Source organism: Zonotrichia leucophrys, chromosome 10 (genome assembly GCF_028769735.1).
Source record: "Zonotrichia leucophrys gambelii isolate GWCS_2022_RI chromosome 10, RI_Zleu_2.0, whole genome shotgun sequence".
Classification (NCBI taxonomy): Eukaryota; Metazoa; Chordata; class Aves; order Passeriformes; family Passerellidae; genus Zonotrichia; species Zonotrichia leucophrys.
The window spans coordinates 2,924,657-2,942,346 of NC_088180.1; the positions used below are offsets into that span (position 1 = coordinate 2,924,657).

At 46.8% G+C, this 17,690-nt stretch overlaps 1 protein-coding gene across 11 annotated transcripts in view; it reads left to right on the forward strand.

Annotated features, from left to right (window-relative positions):
• NEO1 (neogenin 1) overlaps window positions 1-17,690 on the forward strand; it is a 183,220-nt gene that overhangs the window by 127,922 nt on the left and 37,608 nt on the right. For 7 of the 11 annotated variants that reach the window (XM_064722704.1, XM_064722711.1, XM_064722714.1 and 4 more), the window contains 4 exons: window positions 5,961-6,180; window positions 11,362-11,516; window positions 12,504-12,652; window positions 14,054-14,192. In XM_064722704.1, the coding sequence (XP_064578774.1) occupies window positions 5,961-6,180; window positions 11,362-11,516; window positions 12,504-12,652; window positions 14,054-14,192 (663 nt within the window). The remainder of the gene's footprint in view (window positions 1-5,960; window positions 6,181-11,361; window positions 11,517-12,503; window positions 12,653-14,053; window positions 14,193-17,690) is intronic. The other 4 variants (XM_064722707.1, XM_064722710.1, XM_064722713.1 and 1 more) reach the window with 2 other exon arrangements.

The window sequence follows — 17,690 nt, forward strand, 5'->3', positions numbered from 1 at the left end:
GGAGTAGTTGTTAAAAAATATGAATTCTTTATTCACTACTGAATTTGAAGGTCATACCCATCATTTTACAATGTATGTTATGGTTTGAATTTCTTTCCAATGACAAAACATGTTTCATAGCAGCTTTGCACTCCTTGGGGACAGGTGAGGTGTGTTTGGCTTATTTCCCTTTTTTTAATAACCTGAGTCTCATGACTGAAGTCCCTGCAGGGTTTTTCCCTTTCCATCCTCCCCTGGAGCTGTGGCTGGAGCCGGGGGGTTCCTGTGCCCTTCCTGGAATGCGTCACTGCGGCTGTCACGCCTCTTTAAGGGCTGGTTTATGAGACAGGAAAAAATCAAATTGTTTCCTCTACACCAAAGCATTTCATGCTGAAAGGGGAATGGGAGGAGGGCTCGTTATCAGGAGGGGTTTTATGACTTCCTTTAAAACACAGGCTCCCAGTCAGAATGTGTTTATCACTGTTTTTATATATCCCAGTTTATTGAGCACCCAGCAGTGCTGGTTCACAATGTGAAACAGAACCAAATAAATGCCTAAAAATCAGAATCACTGAGTGGCAGTTAGACACTTGCTTGTTCTCAATTTTGGGGAATTTTTTGCACTCAATTTGTGCATTGAGTGAAGAGTAAATAACAGCTCTCGCTCCCAGTGGTGATGTAAATTAATCTAAGGCAATTAAAAATTTAAAATAAGGCATTTTGTCTGCTCTGAGCTAAACATGTCAGCATAGAGGAATTAATAAGAAAGGATCTCCATTTCATTTATGAGGAAAATGAGGGGTATTGGTAGGGGAGGGTCTGTTCCTCAGGATGAGGGTTGAATTTGGGTTTTTAAGTGTGTGAGGGACAAAATTTATTTCAAGTGTTGAGTGGAGTTCTTGCCCTCAGACCTCTCCTTTGAGTGAGGTGATGCAGGGAAATGCTTGTGTGGGGTCAGCTCCTGAGCCCTTTGCTCTGTGGCTCCTGCAGGTGTAATTCCCAAAGGAATTAACCTCAGATTACCCCAATTCCTCAGGGATGCCTTGGTTCCTGTGGTTCCTGCAGGTGTAATTCCCAAAGGAATCACACTCAGATTACCCCAATTCCCAAAGGATGCTCAGTGGCTGTGTCCAGCTCTGCTTCCCTCAAGGTGTTGGTTCCAACACTGTCCTGTTTGACTTTCTGACACATTTCCAAAATCACCCATTCCAAATTCCACACATCTCCAAATTTCCAAGATTTGAGTCCACAAAGTTCTGCAGTTTAAATTAGCTCATGAAGAATAATTAAGTCTACAAAATCCTGAATTGGAGGGTGTTTTCTGCTAAGCAGAAATGGGTCTGTGACTTACACCAGGGGGTGATGGTGGCTGCCTTGGGAAATCCAGGGTATTCAGAAATTACTTTCCACCCTCTTCTTGCCACATCTGTTCAGTCTCTGTTCCTCTGTTCCAGCTTTGCACAAAAGCTTCAGTTTGTGGAGGGAATCCCAGAGAGTTCTTTAAATGAGTTTTCCCAAGGGAAGAAGTTAATTCCATTATTACTGATCTAGTGAGAACAACTTCAGCACTTTGGCTGTTTGTCTGAAATTACTTGGGCCAGGTAACTTGGCTTTGTTTGAGTGAGGTCTCACTCAGGGAACAGCAATAACCAGGTGATCCCTTCTGTTGGAAATGTTTGTTTTAAACATTTGAACAAGGACAACAATTGGATACAAGCAAAAGCATGGACAAAAAATAGAGATAGCAAAATTTTGAAGGGTGGTGTGTGGTGTGAACTTACTAATTTTGTTATTTCATGTTTATTATTGCACTGCAGCCAAGTGCTGCTGTTGTTTTTAAATAGGATGAGCATAATGAAATCAGTGGGATTTGACTGTGACTCTTTGCAGCATCACAGCTGCTTAATCCTGATCTGGGCTGAATCCTTCCATGGGGACACCATGAACCAAAGTTCAGATTCAGGAGAACAGTGCAGTAGGTAAAAGAAAAAGTTTGAAAGTCTTTATTACCTTTCTGGAACCAGTTAAATAGATTTATGGGAGAAATATTATTTATTGAGTACACAGTTTTATATGAATACCTCAAGTCAAAATTAAACATTTGGTGCCTCTTAGGAATTTTTTTTCTTAGAGAATGCAGTTAAGGTATTAGAAGAATGCAGTTAAGGTATAAGGTATTAAAGTGTCTTTAGTAATTTTTTTCCAAAAGGTTTGTTGGCAAAATAGTTATTTGCTATTTTTAGTTGTTAGTAGATCTTTGTTGCTAAAATCATGTTTCAAATCTCTGAAATCCACCCTGAAGTCCTTCCAAAGAGAACTTTCTCTTCTCCTCCTCCATGTATGAACTGGTGCCCCTGTTCCTTATTTTCAGAAAATATCATGGTAACACAGGTGGTGGCACTGCCAGGTGGGCACCCAGGGCACTGGAGTGTGCCCAGAGGTTCAGATAAGGCTGGAGCAGATAACCCTGCTGTCCCCCCTTTGTGTGGGGCTGATGGTATCACTGCAATGTTGTTGCCAAACAGGAGGAAGCCTGGATGTGCCAGCAGGGGGAAGGCAGGAAAAAGGAACTCTGAACACAGCATGGAAAGTATTTCTGGTGATTTCCTAACAGCCAGAGGGTTCAGTGAGTGGTTTGCAGGTGTGGCTGGCTTGTTTAGAAAAGATCTCCTGGGTGGTGGCTCTGGGCAGGCTCCCTCTCTTTGTTACCCATGGTTTTCCTGCAAGATGAAAGTTGGGGTCACACCCTCCCCATGGACACCTTCACCTCTTGGGTGTCACCAGTGCTGGGGCAGTTCCAGCCTTGTTACTGATGGATTCCAGTCCAAATCCTTGTGGCTGTCTGCACACCCTGTGGAGTGTTTTGATAAAATAGTTGTAGAGTTTGATATCTGCTCAGAAGGAGCCCTGGGAAGGGCAGCTTGATAGAAGGGTTGAGGATCAGCAGCTGAATCCTCACCCTGCATCCCTGGGATTCCTCTGGGGCTGCCTTGGCTGGCTCTGTTGGTGTCACCTGAGCAGCACAAACAGATTCCTGTGCCTTGGAATGCTGGAGCACGTGGGGAAATAATTTCTAGGACCAAGTTAAAAAATTCTGCTTCTGATGTGGGGTGGAACTCTGCTGCCTGGAGTTGTGTTCCAGGAGTTCCAGCATCCCTCTGGTTCCAGTTCCTCCCCAGCAGGAGATAAATTGTGGTGCACAGCACAAGACTCTTGCTGAATGTGCTTTTAAAAAATGAGATCCATGAAAACTGTGCAGGAATAACTGCAGAGAGCAGCCCAGAGTTGGAGTTATTGTTTAAGAAGTGATAGAGATGTTAGAAGAGATTTGAGTTGCTTCTTCCATAGTGCTGAAAGCTGGAAAGGACAAAGCCATTCCCTGATTGGTGTTGGAGCTAATTGGGATGTAATTACTCATTAACAGAGCTCTGAGTGCTGAGCTGTGCTCACCCTGCTGGGGATGAAGCCTCTGTAACAGCACTTGAGGCATTTGTGGGAAACACAGGGAAAAAAGGAAGGAAATCCCTGAATCTTTGGGGTCCCTGTCCCAGCTCCTGGCAGCCCCAGGAGTGCTGCAGTGCAGTTCTGGGCTTTCAGGTCCTTGCTGCTCTCTCTGGGTCTCAGCTGACTTTTCAGGCACCATGAGGGTTTTGTTGTCTGGGAATGCTCTCCTGTGATGCTGTGGGGAGGAACATTCCTGCTCTGAGCCCTGCACAAGGCTGGAGCTGGGTGTCTGTTCTCTGGGAAATCCTGGCAGCTCTCCCAGAGCCCTCAGCTCTGTGTGCACATCACTGCTCAAAAGATGGATCCATTTCATGAGCTGGGAAGAAAAACACACAAATGTGTGGGGATGGGGTTTGGATGAAGCAGATGAATTTAAAGAATATTCCACTTCAACTCAGCTGAAGGAATTTTAATGATAGGTGAGGGGTGGATTTTGCATCAAATTTGAAGAGATCACATGACAAACAGGTAAGAGAAGCCCAAGTATGAGTGATTGGAAGTTGAAGTGGATTGGAAATCAAGCAGGACAGTGGGAAAGGTGCTGAAAGCAATGGGCACCAGGCAGTTCCAGCCCTTGTTCACACTGAGGAAGGAATTTTCCAGGTGCAGTCAGAGTGTCCAGTCCAAGGGAGCTGATGACAAAGGCTGGGATTTAAACACAGGGAAAGCCTGGTGTGATACTGGATCAGCCCTGGAATGTCACTGAGGAGCAGGGAGATGCTTTGGGAGGATCCCCTGGGCCCATCCAGGGCTCTCCTGAGTGCTCTGGGGAATGGGGCCCTGCTGAGGCCACAGGAGCTGAAAGTGCTGCATTCCTGCAAGAAATCCAATGATGGGACATAAAAAAAGGGGGGTTAGATAAAAATAGATTTTGCAATGAATGTGAAATTAATGGTGTCATGTATTGATCAGGAGGGGCTGCTGGAGAGCACTTAATTGGGATCTTTAGCTATTAAAGTGTGGAAGGGATAATTAAGGAGGTACCCTGGAGTATGTGTTTCTGTGATGTGTATTTGGAATATCAAAATGGTCCTGGCTCTGGGAATGTCTCCAGTTCTGCCCACAGGCTGCTGTTACATTGTACAGATCTAACAAAACCCATGGCTGCTTCTTAGGTCTGTGTCAGGACCTGCCCAGGAAACAGAACAGGAAAATGAGAGTTCTCCCAATTGCAGAGTTCTCCCAAGCTGATGCTTGGGTTGACAAGGGGCTTTGACAATTTAAAATCAGACTCCTCAGTGTTTTTCCCTGAAGGTTTGGTCATTCAGATGACATTTTCTCCTTTAGTCAGATTTTCTGGGAGGTTTTCTCATTGTGTATCACAACACAAATCCACACGTTCTGGTGGAGAGGCTGCAGCTCAACAAGCTTTCTAGTCCTGAATTTCTTTCTGGGGAAAAGCAGAGCAATTTTAGTTAGCTTCCATAATTAATGAAAAAATAAATGTATTTGGCAGCATGGATTCCCATGTGGAAAATGTCATCAGGTGGCTTAAGCTTGGTAAATAGTTCAGAATGCAGAAAAATTCCATGTATCCTGAGCTTTGGGGGTTTGTTACTAATTGTGCTGCTTGGAATACTCAGTGGTAATTGGGGTCCAGCTGCTCAGAATCTCACTGTTACATTTACTGGCTGGATTGCTTTAATAGGATTTGGAGAGAGAGTGGCTCTTCCTATGGTTCAGCTTGTGCTGTTAAATCAGCAACCTTTTAATGCAATAATCCCTGGGTTTATCCTGCCTTGGAGTAGCAACATAGGAAGACATGACTGAGGCTAAAAGTTTGGAGAGTGTGGGCATAATCCAGAGCAGCAGTTGTTTCTGCTTGTTAGAGTCACTGTAAATGATGAAATGGGGTTGTGGGACAGAGGAAGATGGCAGGAAAACAGTGGGGAAAGGGCTGTAATTCCAGTGCCATGGGCAGCAGCAGAGCCCAACCAGGGCAGGACTGCAGGGTTTGGCTGGATGAGTTTGCACTCAAAGGGATTCTGTGTTTTCATCTGTCATTTTGTTATGATTGAGAAGCATTTCAATGAATTGTGCATGTTAATGAGCTACAGTAGGAAGGGGGGTCTGGGTGTGCATGTGAGTAATACCAGAGGTTGGGGTTTGCTGTCACACATGTGCTCCCAGAGCAATGACACTGGTTTGCTGCTGGTATCCTCTCCTGAGGTTTATTTTACCCCCAGTTCCACCCTTCCCTCCCCTGCCACTTCCATTACAGTGGAGATTTGGTCTGCTTGCCTGACGGTGCCGTGTCCTGTACTCCCCATTAGTGGTCAGTAGTTACCTCTGCCTGCATGTCAGCCTTCAGTTTAATGGCCTTTTTTGTGTGTTCATTTTCTTCTGTTTCCCATCGTGGTTTTGTTTATTTCTTTTACGTTTTTTTTTCTTCTGTTCTCTTTTTTTTCTTTTTTTTTTTTTTTTTAAACCGTGGTGATGTTTGCCCTTCATATTCCCCAATGTTTGCACATGCCAAGATGTTGCCATCCCAACATTACCTCCCACTTCACTGACCAGTGCCACTAATGACCATCTAGCAGCAGCGGCAGCGGGACCCCTGCCCTCGGCCCCGCGGGACGTCGTGGCCACCCTGGTGTCCACCCGCTTCATCCGGCTCACGTGGCGCCCGCCCGCCTCCGACCCGCACGGGGACAACCTCACCTACTCCATCTTCTACACCAAGGAGGGCGTCAACAGGTAACCAGCACCGGGGGAGGGCTCTCTGCGCTTTGAGGTGGAGGGTGCTGCTGTTCTGCCTCCTTCCAGACCCTCCTGGAGGGAGGAGCTGCACTGGCAGCGGAGGAATTGCACACTCCTGGGGGAGTTTCACACACTGGAGGAGTTGCACACTCCTGGGGGAGTTTCACACTCCTGGGGGAGCTGCACTGGCAGTGGAGGAGTTGCACACTCCTGGGGGAGTTTCACACTCCTGGAGGAGCTGCACAGGCAGTGAGGGAATTATACACCCCTAGAGGAGCTGCACACTCCTGGGGGAGTTTCACACACTGGAGGAATTGCACACTCCTGGGGGAGTTTCACACACTGGAAGAGTTGCACACTCCTGGGGGAGTTTCACACACTGGAGGAATTGCACACTCCTGGGGGAGTTGCACACTCCTGGAGGAGTTGCACACACTGGAGGAATTGCACACTCCTGGGGGAGTTGCACACTCCTGGAGGAGTTGCACACTCCTGGGGGAGTTTCACACACTGGAGTCACTGCACACTCCTGGGGGAGTTTGACACTCCTGGAGGAATTGCACAGGCAGTGGGGGAGTTGCACACTCCTGGAGGACTTTTCACACTCCTGGAGGAGTTTTAACTCTCCTGGAGGAGTTTCACACACTGGAGGAGTTGCACAGGCAGTGGAGGAGTTTCACACACTGGAGGAGTTTCACAGGCAGAGGTGGAGTTGCACACTCCTGGAGGAGTGTGAAAGTGTGATGCACAGGTAGTGGAAGAGTTGCACAGGCAGTGGAGGAATTTTCACACTCCTAGAGGAGTTACACACCCCTGGAGGGGTTGCACACTCCTGGGGGAGTTTCACACTCCTGGGGAGCTGCACAGGCAGTGGAAGAGTTGCACACTCCTGGAGGCGTTGCACAGGCACAGGAGGAATTGCACACACTGGAGGAGTTGCACAGTTTCACACTCCTGGTGGAGCTGCACAGGCAGTCTGTGAGCATGGTTGGATTGGCTGCAAACTTCCCAAGAGCTTCCCAACTGCTAAATGCAGTTCCCTGCTCAGAATTGCTGTGAACAGAAATCTGGGGAAAGCCTCACAATCATCACTTGTGATGCATTATCCCAGTGGATGATATCAATCTACCCCTTCTCCTTCCTGATGGCATCTACTGCTCAGAATTACAGTTTCAAATTGTGATAAGTTTGAGGGGGCTGAAGTGAACATTCATTTGGAGCAATGCTTAATTAATTGCAGATTAGCTTATCAGATTTATTACTCAAGGGAAAATTATCTGTTCACTTTATTGATGAGAGTGAGAGACACAAAGTCATTTGGAACAGAAAACACTCCAGAGGGGAATTCCTGCTCTTCCTCAATCCTGTGCATAGACATCTTGTCCAGGCTCCTGGCAATTAACTGAGGCAATTTGTAACATTTTATTTGCCTCACAAACGTTTTTCTGTTACTCCCTTAATTTGGTGATATCCAAGGTGCTCCAGGCTGGGCTGTGGAACAGTGGGAAGTATTCAGAAACATCCAAATCTTCTGAGGGTCTGAAATTCCAACTGCCTTGGCTTCTGCTGGCTCAGCTTCTTTCAGTGTTCAGGGGGGGAGACCCTGGACCATGGCAGTGCCCCCTCACCTCTGCCCCTTGCACTTATTTGAGGGGGGATTCTGCCCCTCTGCCCCCTCAGGTGAGACCCCACCTGCAGAGCTGCCCCAGCACAGGGAGGACACAGAGCTGCTGCAGAGAGCTCAGTGGAGGCCATGGAGATGCCCTGAGGGTGGAGCCCCTCTGCTCTGGAGCCAGGCTGGGAGAGCTGGGGGTGCTCAGCTGGACCAGAGAAGGCTCCAGGGAAACCTCAGAGCCCCTGGCAGGGCCTGAAGGGGCTCCAGGAGAGCTGGAGAGGGACTGGGGACAAGGGATGGAGGGACAGCACACAGGGAATGGCTCCCACTGCCATTGGGCAGGGATGGATGGGATCTTGGGAATTAGGAATTGTTCTCTGGGAGGTGCCACCCTGGCACAGGGTGCCCAGAGCAGCTGTGGCTGCCCCTGGATCCCTGGCAGTGCCCAAGGCCAGGCTGGACAGGGCTTGGAGCAGCCTGGGACAGTGGAAGGTGTCCCTGCCATGGCAGGGGTGGCACTGGATCCCTTTTCATTTCTAACCCAGCCTGTTCTGTGATTCCAAGAGGGGCATTGCAAAGGGAGGAGGCAGCAATGGAGGGGACATTTCTGCTTCAGGCACTGCCCAGTGTCACCAGCTGTGACTTGTGACCTGCCCTGGTGCCATCATGAGGCTCCCCTGGAGGCAAAGGGGTGGGAATGAGGGGTGGCCCCTGTCACACCCCCTGGGACCTGGGGCAATCTGATCAGATGGAAGTTCCTGAATCACACAACTGCAGGGTTATTTCACCCCCAGGTATTTATTTACTCCAAACTCAAGGCAGTTCCCCTGGAAAGGGAGTGAGAATTCCAAAGTGCTGCAGGGAGCTTTAATTCTGGGGAACTTTAGATAAGCACTCAGGCAGAAGAACCCCAGACTTCAAGATCTGGACCAAAAAAAAAAGAAATAATGGCACAATAAAAGAATGAAAATGGCACATTGCTGGTCTGAGGTAGTAAATTACACATGTGGGATGTTGAAACACTGCTGGATTCACAGCTAACTGTGGTGTGCTTCAGACACAGCAAATGGAGCTTAATTGTGTGTAATCACACTCAGAATGCCTCTGGAGCTCCCTGCCAGGCCCCACAGCTGGCACACACAACATCACTCCCTAGCAGCTCCCCAGAGATGCTTTTTTAGATATAAGTGCAGCTTTAACCTTGGCACCTCCAGCCAAACTCCTGGGGCTGCACTGGAGGCTCTCCCATGGGTGCTTGAGAGTTGCTGTGAGCCTGGAGCTCCCAGAGCTCCTGAGCTGGGGATCACAGTGGAGCATGGAGCAGTTGTGAGGATCTGCAGGGTACTGCAGTTATTCTGGGCCCATCTGCTTGCTGCTGTTATCCCAACCTGAGCACGTTGGGAAAGGTGCTCCAGGCTCCCCAGGAACAGCCATAAAGGAAAGATTCACTCAGCACTTAATTAGATTAATCTCTCCCTATTTTTACCAAGCTGTTGTGAAGCCACATCCCTGGTTATTACTGAAAATTTGCAATGCTGTGACATATCTATTTATTTTTGCTAGATGTTGTCTTTCCAGCAAAATATTTTTTTTTCAAATTTTAAATAATAACCTTGGTTTGCTGATTACCATTTTTTCTTAGATCAAATCAGAGAGTGCACTTGCACTTGAGACAGAAAATGCTATATTTTGCATGTTAATGGGAGCTGGATGTTACCTCACAGCTGTGAATCCATTGGCACTTAGGCTGGGCTCCCAGATCCCATCCTTGTAGCTACAGCATGTCTAAAGGAAGCTCCACTTGGAAATGTGTTTTCAAGAAAATGTTGTGCTCCAAGTGGAAAAATTAGCAATGAAAATTAATAAAAAGCTGAAATAAATGAAGCTGTTTATGCAGTGCCATTTTAGCTGAGCTTATGAAGGGGAACATTCTAGAAAAAGGATGTAAATAGGTATTTAGTTACAGACAGTGCATTGTTCCCCTCTATAGATACAGTTTAATAGTGCAGAAACCAACAGGGATTTCAGAATGCTTTCAGTCAGATTCTGCTAAATCAACCACACCAGTGGATGTAAAAAAAAAAAAAAAAGAAAAATGGGAGACTTGGGATCCTATTTCCCTGATAAAAACTGAAGCAGAGTGGCTGGAAAGGGAGGAAGAGGAGCCTGGGATGGTTCTGCGTCAGAAATGCTTTAACAGGTGTCAGTGGGGCTGAGCCTGTCCCTGCCCATCCCTGTCCCTGGGAGCCTGGCAGCCCAGAGGGGCTGCAGGGTGCTCAGAGCAGGCATTTGCTCACTGGGAAGTTCCTGCTTGCTCCTTTTGGAGTTCTTGGCATCCCCAGGGAGCTCCATCGCAAGGAAGGACAGATGGACAGCATTACCTGAACAGCCCTGAGCAGCTCAGGTGCAGGGCAATGCCTTGAAATAAAGGTTTAATGATTGATCTGCTAATGTTGCCCTCAATCCCTGATAAGAGCAGCTGGAGTTTCCTGGATGGTGTTTGCCAGGGGCAATGTCCCGTTCCGGTGCCAGGGTTGGCTGGAGGTCACTGAGCAGCAGCAATGCCCCTCCAGGTGCCCCACACATGACCTGTGTGCTGGGTTAGAGCTTCCAGCTCTCAGCATGCTGGCCTGGCACAGATACCCCTTCCCATGCCAAGAGTGCTCCTTCTGTGGGCTCTGCCACCCTGCAGGTGTTGGAGGTGGGAATTTTCACTTCACTCCACTCTGTGTGGAAGCACTCAGTGCTATGGCTGTGCCCTGGGTGTTCTGAACAAATCCAAACATCAGCAAGGAGCTGAGGCAAGGCTGGAGGTAGAAGATTATGTTAAAACAGCTCCTTTGAAAAATCCCCAAAAAGCAGCCCCACAATATTAACAGGAATGCCCTAAATCGTGCCAGACTGTGCCTGCTGCTAAAATAGTTTCAGTGCTGGCTCCCGAGCTGTAGGATAAACTGTCACTGTGAATTATCACTTGCTGTCACGGGGATAACAAAGAAACCACTCCGTGTTTGTGGGTATCAAGTGTAATTTATTCTGTTCTTTCAGTGCATTTGTGCAAAGGGAAGTTGCAGAATTGGGAGCAGTTTGTCAGCAGCACTTGTGGCACACACTCTCATGGTGTTGTGCAGGGAGCACAGTGCAAATCCCACACCATTTACACACTGGCTACGTTCACATGGGACAGGAGCAGCTACTCCTCATTTACTAATCAGTGCTGGTGTCTGTAGGGGATACAGTATGGGTGAATGAAGGTGGTATAGAATGTAATCTTATCCCCCAATGAGTTGCAGCTGGACCAATTGCTAAAGATTAGGAGCAGGCCTGATGTTAACAGGCCACACCTGTAGCCAATAAGAACAGTGGTATAAAAGAGTGGATTGGTGGGAACTGGAGTTAGATGGCTGCTGCAAGGACCAGGAAGAGTCAGTGTTTAGAGGAGCTGCCTACGAGAAACATTGAGGAGGTGTGAAACTCTGGCAACATGGAATCCTTGCACTATAATGATAATAGAACTCTTGATATGTAAGATAACATGTGCCCAACCCTTTTGTTTCCCAAAGGGAACGTGTGGAAAACACGAGTCGTGCTGGAGAGACGCAGGTGATGATCCAGAGCCTGATGCCAGAGACAGTCTATGTGTTCCGCGTGGTGGCCCAGAGCCGGCACGGCCCCGGCGAGAGCTCGGCACCGCTCAAGGTGGCAACGCAGCCCGAGGGTGAGCCAGGATGTCCCTGGGGTTTTCCTCACTTGGCATTGATCCTGATCTCGTTTTTTTGTTCTCCCCATTCACAACCTTTCCCAGAATCTGATGCTTTTTAAAAGTTGCACTTGTGGATCACGGTTTCCAAAGATTTTCTGTGTTGATGGGGTTGTGGGATTTATTGTCAGCATTAAGAACCGATGGGACATGTGGAAATTTGGTCCCGCTTCCCACCCTGCAGTGGATCCATGTGGAATGTCACAATGGGAAAATCCCCCCTTTTCCTGGGGTGCTGGCCAGGGTGGGCACCCCAGGCTCAGGACTAAGAGGGTTCCCCTTGTGTTGCAGTCCAGCTGCCCAGCCCTGCTCCCAACATCTTGCTCAATTCTCTAAACTGCTCCAACAATAATACCTTTTGCTTTTACTTGGCATTTGCCTGAAGTTTTGGCTTTTTCAGTTAATGGTCATTCACTCAAAAAGCCAAAACTTCAGGCAAATGCTAAGTCACTTGTGAGTGTCATTCTAGACAAAAGGGAGCAGGAGCTCCTTTGGAAATTTGGTCCCACCTTCCACCCTGCAGTGGATCCATGTGGAATGTCACAGCGGGAAAATCCCCCCTTTTCCTGGGGTGCTGGTCAGGGTGGACACCCCAGGCTCAGGACTAGCACAGTTCCCCTTGTACTGCCCAGCTCTGCTCCCAGCATCTTGCTAAATTCTCTAAGCTGTTCTAAAAGGAATACTTCTTGCTTTTACTTGGCATTTGCATGAAGTTTTGTCTTTTTCAGTTAATGGTCATTAACTGAAAAAGCCAAAACTTCAGGCAAATGCTAAGTCGCTTGTTAAGGTCATTTTAGACAAAAGGGACCCAGGGAGCAGGAGCTTCTTTGGGAATCGGGTCCCACCCTCCAGTGGATCCATGTGGAATGTCAGAATGGGAAAATCCCCCCTTTTCCTGGGGTGCTGGCCAGGGTGGGCACTAACAGGGCTCCCCTTGTGTTGCAGTCCAGCTGCCCGGCCCCGCTCCCAACATCCGTGCCTTCTCCAGCTCCCCCACCAGCGTCACTGTCACCTGGGAGACACCGCTCTCGGGCAACGGGGACATCCAGAACTACAAACTGTACTACATGGAGAAGGGACAGCACACAGAGCAGGTACAGGGCCTGCTGCCCCCGCTCAGCCCTCAGGGGCTGCACACACCTTGGGGAGGGGCTGCTTTCCTTACAGACTCAATGCCTCAGACACAGGAATACCTAAAATCAGAATTTCAATGTGAAATGCTTGTGTCTGGGCTGGGAATGAAACCCATTTTATTGGTGATGGGCTGATTTGATTTGTCAACATCAAATATCTTTTGGGAATTCCATCATACCACAAGAGGAGAGGGCAGAGCGCAGCCATGTCATTATTGACCTGTTCTGGTGCAGATGATATTAAAGATGTTTGCACAGAGTTATGGGTTGGGTTTTAGGTGTTCAGGCTAAATACTGATTTTGACTTGGTCCCTAATCCAAACTTTTTTGAATTACTGGACCCAGTGATTGATATTTTGATATTGCAGAGCATCAAATTAATTTAATTTTCTTAGTATTCCACTGAAGCATTTGGTGTGTTCTGTAAAAGCATAGGCTGTCACCTGAGAATAATGAGGATTAATCCCAGCCACATTCCCATCTGAGTGCATATCAGTATCATTCCAGCTTTAAAAAGCAAAGGGAAGAATATTTTTCTCAGCTTTTGAATATTTTTTTACATCAGTTTTTGAATAGGGCTGTTGCCCTTTTTAAGTCTGCATCCCTCTATATCTATTATATATGTCAATATCTCTGTATATATAGATATATAGTGATAATATTATTGTGATATTATTATATATTATTATATTATATATTATTATTTATTATTGTTGTTGTTGTGAAATTATTATAGTGATAATATATATAAACAGGACCAGTGTCCATGTTAGGATTTAAATAGGACAGGGAGAATTTTCTCCTGGAAACTCAGAGCTGGCATCCTCCCAAGTCCTGGCTGTGCCTGAAGGTGACGCAGAGGTGTCGCTCCTGCTGTGGGTTGTGCAGGAACTTTATGATGCCTTGTGAAGGCTGACCCAAAACAGAGATTAGATGGAGCTAAAGAATAAAGTAGGGATTTATTAAGAGGCCTCAATAGATCCACCTTGGGCAGCACAACCCAAAATGACTACAGAAAAATGGACAACTGGTCATGGGGTCTGTCACATTTATAAGTTTTGGCCCATTTGCATATTGGAGTTAATTATCCAGTTATAGCTTTAGCCCATGCAGTCCCATCCTTCTTGTTTTTTTCTTTTCAGTCCATGTTGTTTATGCCCTTGGGGCTGAGATTTGGGTCATTTGTCCTTGGTGCCCAGCTAGAGCAGGAATTGTTTTGTCTCCCTGCTCTGTGCACAGAGCATCCCCTAACATGAACCCAGACCCACACACTAGAGCAGCACAGAATGTGAAAATATAAACCCCAAAACCTGAGGCGTGAGCAGACTGAGCTGACCTTGCTGGGGGTGTTGTTGGGCACAGGACGTGGACGTGGCAGGGCTGTCCCACACGCTGACAGGGCTGAAGAAGTTCACCGAGTACAGCTTCCGCGTGGTCGCCTACAACAAGCACGGCCCCGGCGTCTCCACCCACGACGTCGTGGTGCGCACCCTGTCCGACGGTAAAGCTGCTCCTCTCCTTGCCATTCTGGGGGTTCCAGCAGTTATCTTAGCAGTGATATTTATGCCCCACAGCTGGGAGAAATGATGAGGGGGACTCTCAGAATCTCTGCTGCTCAGAGTGACTCTGAGATACGTACAAGCTGCTTTTTCCCAGCCTGGCTGTCAAAGAGAGTCAGGATTTTTGTGTTCTCATTCTCAAGGTTGTTTATTGGTTCTTATCTATTAAATTCTTTCTCTGGCCTGCTGAGGTCTGTCCAGCAGGTTGGGTTGAGGCACACTGGTGTTATCTTTTTGTATACGTGTACATTATTGACCATAACTTCCCAATACCTATCACCTGTGTTAGACAGTGAGCTTCTACTCTAAACCCATCCAAAAGTGCCAACATCACAGCAGAATATGGAGGCCAAGTAGAAAAAGGAGAAAGGCTGGACACACCCAGATTCCTCCATCTTGCCCCCTGAACCCCCATTCTAAAAACCCCAGAAATCAAATTTTTCACCCTGTGATAAATTTACGATCATTCTACTTAAACTCTTTTGACTTGTAATTCTTCATATAAAGGTTGGTAATCATTTTTCCATGGGTCAAGATCAAAGGCACAGGGGTCTTGGGCGCTGTGCCAAGGTCTCTGAGCCCCCTGTCAGGGTCTCCAGTCCTCCAGAGCTGTCAGAGGAATTTCCTGGTTCTGACAGGGGACTCCATCTTATCAGAAGGCTAATTAATTATTTTATTATACTGTCACTGTCATATTTTCTGAAAAATCCCTTCACCAGGATTTCTTCTCCTGGGGAGCTGAGAAGCCTCAGAGAAGAATGAAAACAATAATTATCTGATTGCTTCTCCCTGTTTTGCTGCTTTGGAATGTGGTTGGAGATTGTTTATCCAACTGGTGGTTGTTTGATTGGTTTCATGTGAATTGTTTTGTCTTAATGACCAATCACCATCCAGCTGTGTAGGGACTCTGGAAGCAGTCACAAATTTTTATTATCATTCTTTGTAACCTTCTGTCTGTATCCTTTCTCAACTCTTTAGTATAGTTTAGTACAGCATTCTTTAATATAATATCAGTACATAAAATAATAAATTAGCCTTCTAAGAACATGGAGTCAGATTTCTCAATTCCTCCTTCATCCTGGGGACCCAGAAAATACCACATTATACTATATTATTCTATTCTATATTACTTTATATTATATTACATCTAAACTGAATCTGCCAAGCACTCTCCTCAACTGCCCAAAATCTTGTGCCTGTCAGCGGACAGTCCTGACACACACACCCAGATTCAATTGGCCAGTGAATCAAAACACTCACACCAGAATCCAGGCATCAATTCCCTTCAGGTAAACACTCTTCCACAATGCATTCCACTTGTGAACAACACAGGAGCAGTAAATGAGATAAGAATTGTTTTTTCTTTCTGTGAGGTTCAGAGAATGTGAATCCCAGAAATATTCTTGGGAAGTTGTGCCTTGCTTTTCTCTGTGCAGAGAAATGTGGCTGCATTATCTGGCAATTTCCGACAAGTGAATCTTTAACCAGACCTTTATGGGGTTTGGTCCTTGTTGCACGTGGTTGTTCAGGGTCAGAATCCCCCTGGAGGCCTTCCAGAACTGACTGAAGGAAAATTGCTACACCTGCAGAAGGGTCTGGGATTGTGATTCCAGAACAATGGTGTCCTTCATTCCAGCATCAGCCATTTATTTCATGGGCTATTGAGCCTACATTGAGTGTGGACAGAAAAAAAAATACACTGAAGGCACCAACTTAAAATTATTTTCTAGGTTCTCTCACATATGAGCAGACTCTTGTTTTTGGAGTGGTTTTGTTTTACTTGTGTTTGCTCTGCAGCACAGACATTGTTAAAGCCATTGAGAGCAGGATGTGAGGTCAGTATTTTTATAAGGCAGATAAAGAGGTGATGTGAGCAAACAGAGATGCATGAGCAACTGCAGAGTGAGCAGAGTTAGTGATAACCTGTATTTGTTAGAGAGAAGTTTATATAGAAGAACCCTCAGAGGGAAGGGAGCAGAGCCTGAATCCTCTCCCCAGGAATGAGCAGGAGCACAGGGAAATATTGTCCCAAACTCTCTCTGGGTCCAGCTTTGTTTCTGGGACACTTCCTTACTCTGGGTATTTGCTAATTCAGTTCCTCCTCCTCGAGACCCTGTCAGCATCTTCTTGAACCCACACCAGCTTTTATCCTCAACATCAAGTGGGCAAAGGCTCCACAGATAAAAATCCCCCTTCCTCTCTGTTCTGCCCCTGCTCTGTGTTGGGGTCCCTTGTTGCCTGGGGCTGTGCTCCTGAAGGAGGGAATTACACTGGTTATTCCTCTGTCCCACTCCTCATTCTGTGGACCTTTGCCATGGTCTCCCTGGTTCATCCATTTTCCAGATTCCAAACACACAGGAGCGGTTGTCCATTTCTCCTGTGGAAGCTGATTCAACCTTTAGAGCCCCTTCCTGAGCTTTTCTCCAGGTTCCTTTTCTGCTTTGTTTTAAAAACTCAGGTAGAGAGGACTACAATGGTACCAAAGGTGTAAGTGAGGCATTACTGGCATTTGAGGAGCTTTTTGGGTTTTTCTGAGCACCAAGAGGAGTCAGCCTGAGGTCTTTGTGCAGTTCTTCACCACAGGATCACCCCTGGGATCTCCCCAGCTCATCTCCCCCCTTCTTCTTGCTCTGACCTTTCTTTCAAAGAGCACTTCCCTCCCATCCCCTCATTGCTTAAAAGTGAAGGGATTTCCCTTGAAAGACAGAGAAATCCCTATTCAGATCCTATTCTAGCTCCTGCTTTCTCAATTTGATGCTGTTTTGTTACTTTGGTTGGTTTGGTGGAAGTTTCTGACCCAGCAGGTGCAGTTTGAGTGGTTCCATTTTAGTGCTGGCACCACTTCGCCACCTCTGGTATCAAAATAAACTGGGAGAGGTTGCAGAGGTGTTGCAGCTGTTTCATTCTTCAGTTCCTTGAGAGTTCCTGGGTGGATAAGCCTGGCAAGAGGCTGCTGTTCCCTGTGACTCTTCCATAATCCCCTTCACTGACACTGCAGTTGGAGAGAGCATGGGAATCCTTTGGAAGGGTGTCCAGGACACCTCTCCTTTCCCTTCCCCTCACTACCAATGCAAGGAGAGACTTGGGTGGCCTTACCTTTGTCTTCTTCTGCCCTACCTGACCATTTGCTCACTGATTTCTCTAAAGGGCTGCCAGCTCCTTGATTGTTTGAAGAATTTATTATTAGTTACAATATAATTTTGAAGTTTTCCTGGAGTTCTTTCTTCTCCAGCTTCAGTTTTCACACTTAAGCTATAGGTGCTTACTTTCTAAAGCTCTTTGAAGGATGTCATCTTGCTTCTTACAGTCTCATAACCCTGGCAAGCTCTCAAATCTTTCCAAAATGATGCACATTTTCCTCCCATGTTTTCCTGTTGTGATGTCCATGTTCCCTGCAGGGATTTCTCCCTAAGCTTCCTTTAGCCCTGATTTAATAAAGC